Source organism: Loa loa (genome assembly GCF_000183805.2).
Source record: "Loa loa unplaced genomic scaffold supercont3.18, whole genome shotgun sequence".
In the NCBI taxonomy this organism is placed as follows: domain Eukaryota; kingdom Metazoa; phylum Nematoda; class Chromadorea; order Rhabditida; family Onchocercidae; genus Loa; species Loa loa.
Window position 1 is genome coordinate 105302 of NW_018108198.1, and position 12878 is coordinate 118179.

At 35.7% G+C, this 12878-nt stretch overlaps 3 protein-coding genes across 3 annotated transcripts in view; 2 read left to right on the top strand and 1 right to left on the bottom strand.

The window, feature by feature from the left end:
* The window catches only part of LOAG_16765 (hypothetical protein), a gene marked incomplete at both ends in the record, with an annotated part of 2555 nt that extends 1768 nt beyond the window's left edge, over positions 1–787 (bottom strand). The window contains one exon of the mRNA XM_020449419.1: positions 567–787. Within this exon, the coding sequence (XP_020307042.1) occupies positions 567–787 (221 nt within the window). The remainder of the gene's footprint in view (positions 1–566) is intronic.
* Positions 788–1929: 1142 nt separating this feature from the next.
* Positions 1930–7072, top strand: LOAG_08307 (hypothetical protein; the record flags this gene model as incomplete). Its single annotated transcript, XM_003143839.2, has 8 exons — positions 1930–2097; positions 3073–3209; positions 3398–3599; positions 3740–3883; positions 4789–5028; positions 5433–5687; positions 5972–6244; positions 6589–7072. 8 exons carry the CDS (start codon positions 1930–1932, stop codon positions 6685–6687), a joined length of 1518 nt encoding a protein of 505 aa, XP_003143887.1. The 3' UTR covers positions 6688–7072.
* A 1632-nt stretch (positions 7073–8704) lies between these two features.
* On the top strand, positions 8705–9603 carry LOAG_08308 (hypothetical protein; the record flags this gene model as incomplete). Its single annotated transcript, XM_003143840.2, has 1 exon — positions 8705–9603. Exon 1 carries the CDS (start codon positions 8974–8976, stop codon positions 9601–9603), a length of 630 nt encoding a protein of 209 aa, XP_003143888.1. The 5' UTR covers positions 8705–8973.
* Between the last annotated feature and the right edge of the window lie 3275 nt (positions 9604–12878).

The window sequence follows — 12878 nt, forward strand, 5'->3', positions numbered from 1 at the left end:
TATATATATATATATATATATATATATATGAGGAAAAATCCGAAACAGTTTAGCTTTTGATAATCAAGCAAACTACGACATTCTTCGCATATCCGCCACCATTGAATAACAAGCTACAATATTCCTTCTTTTCGCTAGAAATATTTGCTGCAACATATCCCCGGCTCATCGAAGGACGAATTCTTATATCTCATTCATTACGCAACCTACAGTCAACTATTATCGAAGGCAACGACAAGGAATTTGTTTGTTGATCGTATTGCTTGTTTATTGTATAACTCATTTATCACTGCTTACCATTAGTAATATTGTGCAAGAACAATATTACATCCCGAATAAATCTATATCGCTGAAAAACGAAGTCAACAAATTACCTTCCCCGAGATGCTTAGATATTTCGATGATAAGTGAGCATCGTAAGCTAAATTTGTTAAACTTCACGGATTGATCAAGTAAAAAGGAATTTTTCCAATTTCCGAACTCCGAGTTCAGAGGTAATCACCGAAAACTAGATATATTTCTCCCGGTTGTTAAATCACTGTTATGATAAGCAATACATAAACAACCTTAATGCTCCGTTAGGACCAAGATTCAACCGACTGGTGATATCTTCCACTTTCACTAATTCTCGAATATCGATATCACATTTATATGGCACGTAATCATTTGCTGGATCTAAATTTACGCAAATGACACGTCGGCCAAGCTGCGACAAGATCTGGCTCATGCCGTCGCAATAAGTTGTTTTTCCTGCACCCGGTGCACCAATAACGATTTGTCCGAACATCACCGATTCATTACTTCATGTTCAGGTGTATCGTATTCCTGAAAATATCATATTTGAGGGGAGATGAGAGTAGTTTCAATGTATCTGAGGGATGCTAACAAGGTACAACAAGCAGTAATTTTTCAGCCAATCCGTTTGGATCGATCATAACTCAACTACCGCTTAGTATTTATACCACAGTTCAAAATATCAAGATTCTCGACATTCCCTCAATTTCGCCCACACATTTTCGCTCATTATCCTCTCTTGTCTCAATGCTTTCAATCTCTGTTACAGTTGTAAACCGTGGTACTTCTGCCCTGTTTTACAGTTTTAGCAATCTTTATCTTTCTCAATCTTCTCTTCCACTTCCAATTGGCGATTTATTACTACCCTTACACCACCACACTTCTCCCCCCCTCCCCCGCCCCCCCCGTACCCCAATGCACCACAATACCGTCTCTCACATGTTACTGAAAGTATTCCATCGTATTGTTCGAAGTTTCCATACAAATTTCGGATTGTGTGGGACGAATTTTCTTCGTTACTACTATTGGCAAGGTGCCTTTGACCTTTCAAAATTGCCATCGGCTGTCAACAATCTGTTTGGGTAAATGAGATGTTTTGGAATTCGAAGAAATGTGATTGATCGTTTGAATCGTTTGATCGTTTGAGTTTAATTTTTCTTTTTGGTCTTATCCGCACAGTACGAGTGACGACTCGATGGTAGTACCGTAACACGCACGATATGCAGCCTCAACCTTTTGGAACAAACTGTTTTTGCTGATGCATCTTATGATGGTGCCCTATTTACACATATTATATAATGATTTTACTAGTTGCACATGTTATTCTTGATATCCCTAACAGAACATGTAATTTCTTACGGAAAAGTGATATTCTCACGTGCTCGTGGTGCGTATAGTTTTTATGCAAAGATACAGATTTACTTACCGTCATGTTTCGTATAAAATGAGATGTATTTCAGGTGTTCCATCACTGTTTGCTATTTGGTTGTGTGACACGACCTTTTTGGAAAAATAGGACAAAAGGAACTGGTGTAAAACATAGTAACGGTTGCATGGTTATTATTCCGTAGCTATTCCAAAAAACAGTACAGGAAAAGTGCAGAAGCGTTGAAAAGAGTGAGGGATTCCGCTTGGATGTCGCTAGAAAGTGACGAGGCGATGGATGATGACGGTGCATTTTCGGGTGGCTCAGAAAGTGATGCCACGTCAACGTACAGCGATGATGATGGTATAGTGGTGGATCCACCTGTGATCAAAACAGAACGTGGTGGTAGCCATGACAGTGAATCAGCTGATTTCCAGGTGTCTTGCTGATTTGACTATGAATTTGCAGTTGAAAACGATAAAACACGAAGAGCAGTTTGACCTAAAGATAATCATGAAATGTTTAGTGCTGGGAAGCATGGTTTCAGTTATTGGGCAGAATCATGCGATTGCTTATTGTAAACCATTTCTGCTTGGTAGTGCAAATGCATGCCCGGCACAGTTGTTCTGGATGATGCTGACCGTCTTCATGTCTTTCATTGATTGTAAAACTTAAATTTAGTGGTGCTTGATTTTTATGATCATTCTGTCAGGGTTGTTCAATAAGAGTCAATGAACTGTTAAATAAATGTTAGCATCGGAAAAGACTTGGTATGAGTAACATGAATGTATAAAACGACTGTAATTAAAACATTTTACCATCGAAGACAACGATGAACGGTACTAAAACAGCAAAGTAGTTTTAGATTAATTTATTCCCAAACGTAACTCTATTTTTATTGATTTCTTCAGGCTACGTTTATAATATTAAGAGTATTGAAACAATAGAAAAAGCTTTTTTAAGGACTTCGTATTTCTCGCAAACTATGATTTATTGTAACTTAAAGAAAATAAAGTGCAGTATTATTAATTGATTGGTTTTGGAGTTCTTAGTTTGTAATATGACATTAATTCTCTTATCTCTAAAGTATAAGTTTCCCATGTTTATATTTACTTTGCAGTGTTTTCTTCCATTCTTTCTCTTTGTATTCTCAATTGCCCTTGTTAAAGACAAAACCAAAAAAATATCCTAGGTTTTCTGAAAACTTCACTTGGTCTTTCTGTGCTCTCAGTACCCAGTAAATGAACACTGTAAGATGTTGTTCTGATCTAGAAAATGCTGTTATAACGATGATGTGTATGTATATACAGTGTGTATGTGTGGTATGTGTGTGCGTGTTGGAATAACAAATATTGTTTGAAAAATCTGAAGCGTTATGCTGGCACAGTGTTTATTGGAAAAAGTTCTTACAGGTGCTGGATGCCGAAAAGGTAGCTTTCGAAATGAATAAAATCATAGAGGATGTTGCATCGGTGTTGCGTCTATCGGCTACTATCTGTAGATTACTTTTACATCATTATAAATGGAATAAAGAAAGTTTGCTAGAAAGGTATGTTTTCGTTTTCTTGAATTGCGCTGAATTTTTCTATTAGTCTCTTTTGTTCAAAACTGGTGACTCTCATTCTTTATCGCACGTTTCGTATCTTACATGAAATTTTATGATTGAATAAAATTTCAAGTCTTGCTATGCTTTTTCTTCTTTTGAGATTTTTAAGTCGAAGGTTTTGCGGCTTTAAGGTTTTACGAAAGTACTGATATGGATTCGTTTTTTTTGGACGCCAACATCATTTCGCCATTTAAAGTGGCACATCGTGGCGATGAAGCGCTTACAGATGTTGTTGATACTTGTATCATCTGCTGTAATCGTACCATTTTGACAGGCCTGCAGTGCAATCATCGTTTCTGTTATCTATGCTGGGATTCCTATTTAACAACTAAGGTAAGTGAGTGAAAGTCGGAGACAGGTAAGACCAAGATGAAGGATTCAGAAATCTAATTGAAAGTTATTGTTCAATTGATAGGCTCTTATTTGTATTCTAAAGAACATGAGGAAAGCTAAGATTTGTCATTTAAATTTAGATCATGGAGGAGGGCCGAGCGCATGTGGCTTGCCCACAACACAACTGTCCGATCATAGTTGATGACGAGAAAACTTTGACGCTAGTGAAAAGCGAAAATGCGAAGAAAAGATATCGCCGCTTGATAATCAATAGTTTCGTGGAGGTATTTTGAAAGTTAAAATAAGGTTTTTTATGCCATTTGCTGATGTACTTTTTATCCTAATCTATTAGTTGATATACGGAACAGTGTTTCTATGATTTGCTTAAAACATCTTTTAAAGATGCTTCGTTTTTGAATTTTAACATCGAAACTCTTGAACTAAAAAATTTGTGCATTTTTTTTATTTTTATTTTTTCATTTTTGGAAGTATTTTTCATAATGAGACGCCAGATTTGCTAGGTTTTCTTTATTTCCATCTCAGATTTCGGTAATTAAACCATTGGAAAAAGAAACAGCACTATTAACCTCGCATAATTATTAAAAATTACAAAATACAAATTAACGCGTAAAGCTAAGCTCAAAAATGCTATACCAGTGTCGAGAAAAGATAAATCCGGAAGACACCAATTTGGTGAATAAAAGGAAGGGGGAAGTAATTCTGCTGTGTGCAGGGTTTATATATGTCCTTCAAAGATTGGTTTTACGATTACAAAGACTAGCGCCTTTGCTATCACACACTGTTATAGTGTTTTATGAGCTCATATTAGTTTAGCGCTCTTGGGATACATTGCTAAACAGTGAGCACATATATAACTCTATGGACAGTGATACCATCTTACTCATCCAAAAAAAAAATTGAGATGATTTTCAAATCTTAGTCGCTATCCAATTGGTACATATAAATTAGTACATACAAATGTACTCCAGTGTGCCCCAATACATACAAAAAATTGCAATACATTTGCTTATAAATCTTTATATTTTTCTTTGTCACGGAACTTCTTCGCGTTTATTCGCCACTGCTTTTTACACTGCTATGTTGCGGGGAGAAGTTTTAGTGAAGTTTTTACGGAAAGCATTTGGGCGAAAGTTATTTGAATTGTTTTCTCTTATTTATTCAATTTCAGTGCAATCGTTTATTGCGGTGGTGTCCAGCTGCTGACTGTGGACGTGTTATTGAAGTAGGACATTTGGAAGCGCGTCCTGTCAAATGTACTTGTGGTACAGTTTTTTGTTTCGCATGTGGACACGAATGGCACGAGCCTGTCAACTGTAGACTTCTGAAGTTATGGATTAAGAAGTGCAACGATGACAGTGAGACGAGCAACTGGATATCAGCAAATACCAAAGAATGTCCCAAATGTCAGGTAAACTTTTCATTTAGCTTCTTGGAAGCTTTTACTTCAAGTTCATATTTATATTTTTCGTCTTTTGATTAAGCAGTTTTCTACTCGTGGGATGTGTCGCTGATTGAGATAAGTACTACTATCAGCTTATGAGCTCACGACGTTGTGTAAGTTATCGAAAATGTAAAACTTCCGGAGGAATGTACAGAAGTTTCGATATCTGTTGAGGAGGTGAAGAGTTCGGAAGATGTGAAATACGAATCAACACATTAAGCTTGTAAAGGGGAAGGAAAGAATATTGTGTAAGTCCTGTTTGTCTGTACTTTTTCTTCACTTCCAGTGCAACCTCAAATCTATATTCTGGAATATTATTGAAGCCTGGATAAAGAACTTAGCTTTTTAAAATAATTTCCTTTTTTTTGCAGGTGACCATAGAAAAGGATGGAGGGTGCAACCATATGACATGCAAGAATGTGGCTTGTAAAATGGAATTTTGTTGGATGTGTCTTGGTCCGTGGGAACCGCATGGCAGTTCATGGTACTCCTGTAACCGATATGATGATACATTGGCGAAACAAGCACGTGATGCACAAGAACGAAGTCGCGCTGCGCTACAGAGATACTTACACTATTACAATCGGTACATGAATCATCAACAAAGTTTGAAATTGGAACATAAAGTGAGTGTGCAGAAAATTCCATTCAAATCTAGAAGCAAAATCAAATGTTCGTGACTAACCGAGACCTTATCATGGAATCTCGGTTGATCACGAACAACATCTGGTTTTTTTCGAGGGATGCATGGAAGATAGATATCCAAATTAATTCCTATGTTGCTTTTGATGGAAGTTATGAATTTCTGTGAATCTCCTTCTTTAATCGCAGAAAGTTTTCGAGAATCTACTCCTCAATACTTGGACTTAATCTTAGTTAATTTTCCGTTTCGTGATTTTTCTGTTTTCAGCTGTATTCAATTGTAAAATCCAAAATGGAAGTCATGCAACAGGCAAATATGTCCTGGATCGAGGTGCAGTTTTTACGTAAAGCGGTGGATGTTCTTTCGGAATGTCGCCGTACGCTGATGTATACATATGCATTTGCGTTTTATTTACAAAAAGATAACCAGTCGGTAATATTTGAAGAGAATCAGCGTGATCTGGAACATGCCACCGAACAGTTGTCGGAGTTTTTGGAAAGAGACCTGGACCATGAAAATCTCGTTAGTCTGAAACAAAAGGTGATTTCTTGTTTACAGGTACTGCTACACAAAAGCAGTAAGATTTGCACCTATGAGATAATACTGAAACAACGAATCAGTTCCAAAAATTTTCTAAAAAACATTACTGTATATTGATTAGATAGGTCAAGCTATCATTCACCTCTTAGCGGTGGATTTCGTAAGATCTTTGACTCTTCGATTCAAATAAAAATGTATGAGGTTTCTTATAGAGCTTATTACTACCATAAGATGCGATGTATTTTCTGACAATTCTGGCATCTTAGTAGGTCGGCATATATTTTATGATAGTGGTCATACATCTATCGGCGGAGAAAATAACTCACCTGTTTTATTTCTTTCAGGTGCAAGATAAGTATCGTTACGTAGAACAGAGACGTACGACATTGCTAAAACATTGTGCAGAAGGGGTGGAGCATGATTTCTGGAGGTTCACCGCTTAAATGTTATAGATGGACGACTGGAAATTCACTTCCCAGCAGTGTGGTCCTCTCTTTTTTCTTTTTCTCTCTTCTTCATCCCCGTCCCGTCCTTGCTTTGTTTCTAGGAATTCGTTGTGGTACATTTATGAACTGAGAGTAACTGATTGTAGTTCCTGCATGGATGTAATCTTTTGTTTGTATTGTATCATAATGTGTGGTCTTTAACTCAATTTACTTTTTTTCGGAAAGATTTTTACAATATTTCAAGTCTTTCTATCGTGTACTCTTTGTGATTTAGAAGAAATCATGAATATTTGCAAGAAGGAGTTTTCTAATTTCACTTAACTCTAAACTTAAGTAGAAATAATTAAACATCTGTCGCACTTATTTGTCTTGTCAGTTTTTGAAATTTGAAAGCGATAATCATATGCTTGATGTTGCATCTTTGTTTAGGCATAAGCACCTCTAAAGAAACCTTTACGGGCTTTATCCTATCATTGCTTTTCAAGAAAGAAACGAGGATTTGTGACTGAACCCGGAATTTTATGGACCTTCGGTTTTTTAGGCGTTTAAGGCGAAGATAGGATGTTAATGTCTCAGTTCAGTGATTCAACCTTATGGGTTCAGTAATTGTATGATACCTAGATGATGAATGACCTTTCAATTGTATGAGTTTTATTTTGGTCCGTTTTAATTATTTTCATTTATGTTAGGTAAAGTTTTTCATTAATTTTATGGTCTATCAGTCCATTTTTGGACTAATATCGTTTTCTAAAGTTCTGAATTCTGAAATTTGAGGTTTCCTTGTAACTAAACTTGAACTTCCGGTTTCTTGATCCTCCTTCAGTTCTGGGTCTTGTTTCTTGCACAGCGATAGAAACACCTCAGTGAACTATAAGAAATTCTTTGTTCATTTTAACATAAATTTTTTAATCAACAAATATCAAGGGTTTTTGGGTTTCAGATCTTCAGTTTATTTTCTGTGAATATTTTATGATGTTTCCTGTAGGGATTTCCTTCATGTCTCGGTGCACCCATGCATTTCTATCTTGATTTGCTTTGGTGAACTGTTTGGTGAATTAATAGAGTTTTGGTGAACGGGAGATTCAGATCCATATTACGGACTTTTTTAGGTTTGGAAAACGCTGATTTCAGTATATTCGCACTTGCGAATGCGATATCAGAGAGGAAATAAGCTTTCCTATCGTTTTTTTTCCCTTCCCTTTCTCCTTTACTCATAGCTGATGATTTTGTTGCCTTTTCCTTCTATTTGTGACGGAAACATGGACAGGTTTTCGCGCTGTGTATTTGTAGATCTGTTTATAGTTTTGTGGAATGAAAATATTATTTCGCTGTATATAAACAGCATATAGGGCATTATTTACATGCCTTTTGCAATAAAAGCAATTCAGTCTTTGTAATCAAGTATGCGTGTTTGTCTGACATGCATGGTTCACGACAAAGATTGGGTAGTTTTCGATTTCCAGAATTTGCTTCAGAGAACAATGGATAATGTTGCAAATTGACGGCATATTTTTAGTCATCCATTGATTTGGAGACATACATGAGCTTATAACGGAAGATCAGGTTAAGTTCACATATGGAGACTGCGGCGTTATTTGTGCAAGAGCATGTTCAAATACCTTTGTAAAATGACAGATGAAATAGAAGTTAAAGGAACAGGGAAATCATCCTTGATTGACCAGTGCTTTCATTGTTTTCATTTTAATCTAACAGAAGATGTTAGAAATGAAATCTGAGCTGTGTTCATATACTGTTGAATTGATGTACAGTTTCGGAAATGAGTGAGTGGAAGAAACTAATGATTAATGCTACGATTGATATTTCCGAACAAGTTTTATAAACTTTTTCTGGTTTTCGTATGTTTCGAACAAGCAGTTTGTAGGTCCTATTAGCTCGTCATACAAATGATTCAATCAGATTAATGTAGGGAGAGCGTATGAATCAGAAAAACGGATTGTATGGAAGAGGCGAGGCGTGATAAGCTTGATGGATATGACGTCACTGAATTGAACTAGGAATCGACTGCATTTTATCGAAACCTATTCACCAATTCATTTATTTCTCGGCGATCCATCACTATCTTCTGCACATGTATCCATCCATAAATCTTGAAAGGCTTCATTCCGAACTACAATACCGCCGTACTCCCTACCTACACCTATTGCTGCTGTTGCTGCTGTTGCTACCACTTGTTCAAGATTTGGAACCATCTTTTTGTTCTATTAGCATCGCTTTCAGGTGGTAGTTTTCAGTGCGGAACAGCTGTTCTATTGAGGAATTGTCATGTTGCGGCAAGCCTTAATCATCGACAGTTTAGCGGATATTTTCCAATTACTACTAATTGCTCCATCATTGCGCTTCCGACAGCGACGCATATCAGTTCAACTAATCTTTATTCTTTTACTTCTACTTTCGGCAAAAGCCATCTTAGCTATTGGTATTTGCGCCCAACCTGAAATAGCTTGCAGTGCGCAACTTCATTCTTACCCTTTGCTAAGATCAGAAGAAGCTTCCAGTAGGAATGTTGGGTCTAGTATAAGAGATTTTCCATTGTATGACGAATTCCTTGCACCCACACATATATTCGATTTTTCAAAAGCAGCTAACCTAACAGGTGAAAGGATTTGTGAATGTCCAAATGGTGCAAGCTGCCATTTGGAGGAAGAAAATATCATCAAATTGGATGAAATGGTTACGTTGGTGTTTTGCGACCGGGTGGATAATATATTTAGGCGCCCATGTCATGGAACGCGAAGTTTAATCCGTGTTATTGGCCAGATCCATGAATCCGGTGAATCCCTGACAACCATTGTTGAAACGTTTCTCTTCTGCAAATGCGAACGGGGCTATCGACGAATTCGTGTAGAAGCTTGGTTAAATCATTTATATGCATTTATTTATCGGTGTTTGTAACGGAAAGATTTGAAGTCCAAAGGGACTTCATACGCTTGATGATTTATTATTTATTTAATAATTAACAGGTGATTTGAATTCGAAAATTGCGTGAAAATGTAGCTGTCCGATATCGCATTGCAAAATCAGCCGTGCTAAAGGTTATCGCCTTTTCAGTTCCGAATGTTAACATGCTAAAAATTAAGTTTGAAAAATTCTTTCAAGTCTCAGAATTTCTAGTGACAATTTTGCGTTGTAAATTGTAATGAATCCTACTAGAAATCGATAGCATAAATGTTGCTCAAAATATTAATTAATTTAACTCAAAAATCTCTGTTCGCTTATATTTATTAACGTTGTACAGTTTATTTTCGTTTATTCCCGATAATCGTATTGTTAAGATTTGCAAATTAATCTTTTTTAAAATTTAATCATTAACATTTATTTGATTGAATAAAGTGAACTCACCAACTAATTATTATATTTCGCGACATTCTGAACACTATCGATTTCATATTTCAACTTACCGCAGGAGGAAACAACAGTTATAATCATTAATAAAAGAAGTAATGCCGCGGGGAACGCATACGGGTCTTTATCGAGATTTCGAAAAACAAATTAACCCAAAAGATTGAATTTATACTATTGCATTGATAAATGAAAGCGATTGATAGTGATTACGACTGGATCTTCCTATCCGAGGAATTGATCTTATCACGCATATCTTATTTTTGATATTCTCATACGCCTTTCCTGAAATCTGTCGTGGTTTTCCGGCGTTGTATCAAACTGAATTTACAATTGAGATTAGATTTTTTATTTTACTCATTTCATATAAGATATAAAAAAAGCGAATTCACCGTTTGATTGTTTTGTTTTACAGTCAAAAGTGTATTTCGCAAATTACGCCTCGGAAAAGTTTGAAATCTAAGTAATTGAAATAAAATTTCTGGAACTTCAATGGCTGAAAGTGAGCCAAGAAAAGAATTTGCTTTTATTCGAGTTACTCCTTAGTTTATTAAACATTCAGAAACAAATACTCGGAGCTCACTAATAATATTGATTACTATTTAATGAGCGACAATGCAATAAACGGCATCCTTTTTGTTGAAAATAATTCAATCTAAATGGAAAAGATTTTAATATACGCAATAAATGTTCCATGAAAAAGTTTATAATCTATCCATCACAGAACAGTCAACACTAAACGATGGCTGACGGGGAAACAAAGCTCATATGAGATTGGCATGAATTTTAAAGGTGCAAATTTAGCTTAAAAATGGATTCACGTCGAATTAATCAATCTTAATTCAAATTTAAGTAATCGAACCGAGACTTTTTTCTTTTTTTATTTCGCGATATTGATGATGGAACTCACAGCTGCTCAGTAGAAACAGTTGGCTCATTACTATCTGCTTCAAAACTACAACCGTTTTTTCACTCTGTTACTTCTTCCGCTCATAACATTCAGGATTAAACTGAAGTGCGACTTTAGCAGTTGTTCCATATTTCGACTGCATCACCGTAATTGCCAATATTTAGATAGTACTTATGCCGACCATCAACCTTTCCGAAAACTTTTATGAAAAATCACTGATCATTAGATAAGCCAATTAAAATGCAGGAAAATCAAGCGAGAAGTTTGAAATTCCAAACTTTATTTGGCAATATCCGTTTTAATCGTATCCCCTCCCATATATCCGTTTTATTAGTGATAAAGATTAAAGAGCAAAAGTGACTTCCATGTCTCTGTGGTTAATCTCTTTGTCTTATTAATTAAGTAAAAGCAAGCAAATTCGAAACAAATTACAGAGTATGTTCGATGGTCAAAATAAAAGTTTCTTGGGCCTGAATTTTCATACTAATCTGAAGTGTTGTTCAGATGGGCTTCTTGGCTTGCGATACCAACACGCGATAATGTCTTCCGAACTCGCTCAAATTTTTGATGCGCAAGCGACGCATATTTATTAGACTACCAAACTGTTGACAACATACTTTATCATAAGTATAGGATTTGAACAAAAACTTAAATAGCGTAAATGAACAAACGATCTTCAAAAAAGCTTTACTCGAAGGAACTTACAATATTGGTAACGATTGCAAATATGAATTCTGAAATATGTTTGAATAAATTAATCAAAAATAGAAATGCAACTGAACATAAAATGAAATAAAAAGGGGAAATTTGTTTGAAATTATTACTTAATCAATTACTTTCACCTGCTTGTCCCTTATTATAGTACCTCACATACCTATGCATAAGAACAGAACACACAAATCGAACAACTGAAACGATATGTATACCTCAAAGTGTCTTTATTCCATTTCGAATTGAATTGAACACACTGCGTGTCATCTGTCAATATGTTGATGATAAGAGAGGAGAAAGAAGATCATTCTTGTATTTCAACTTCACATTAATTGTTTCTTCTTGTTTTACAGTTTTCAATATGAACTCAATACATTCATTATTATTTGGTTGTTTTTATTCATTATTATTTTAATCATCCATCAATTTTTCTTACTTGTAATTTTCAGTTCTTTCATTTTTGCTCAATTTAAATTTAGTCTTCAGCTCTTCCATTTTTCGTTTACCTTTCAGTTCTGCAACCATATTCAAACCGTAACATTGGTTTACTCATTCCAACATTCCCTGAAGAGCTATGTCTCCCGAAATGTGAAATGAGGAATTTCATAATGATACAAATCCCCCTCAAAGACCACGCCGGTACGTATTTGGTGACGTAGCGGGTGACCTCAGGTTTCTGCTGCATTCGAGAAGTCCCGTTGTCTTTTCTCTTTTGTTTGTATTGGGGAAAAGTTATTATCGACTATTAGCAACGATAACAATTAGAGCTTTTTTCCCTGAATGGAATTTTGGGAAGCAAGAAGATCAAACAAAAAGACGAGAATTAAAAAAGGAACTGTGATGGTATGAGTAGGTAGCGGGATTTGTTACTCTTAAAATTCTGATGACAGTTTGAACTAGAATTGTTAACTTTCAATAGGTTTTGATAACTCATTCTTAAAATACGCGAAAAATATGGATCGATTACAATTTGCAATATTTCTATTGAACACGACCTTTAATGGTTTCAAGTGAGACACGTAAAGTTAGTAAGTAGCAGTACCAAGAATGCCCTAAAGTTGGAATAAATGTCGAGCCTCACTGGAAAAGTACTTCTTACAGGCCTCAGGTAATGTCCTGCATGGCTTTTTTGCCTCCAGTCTTAGTTTGGAATTATAAAATTTTCATTTTAGGACGCAGTGCGTAAATCGGTCACATCGTGTGACGT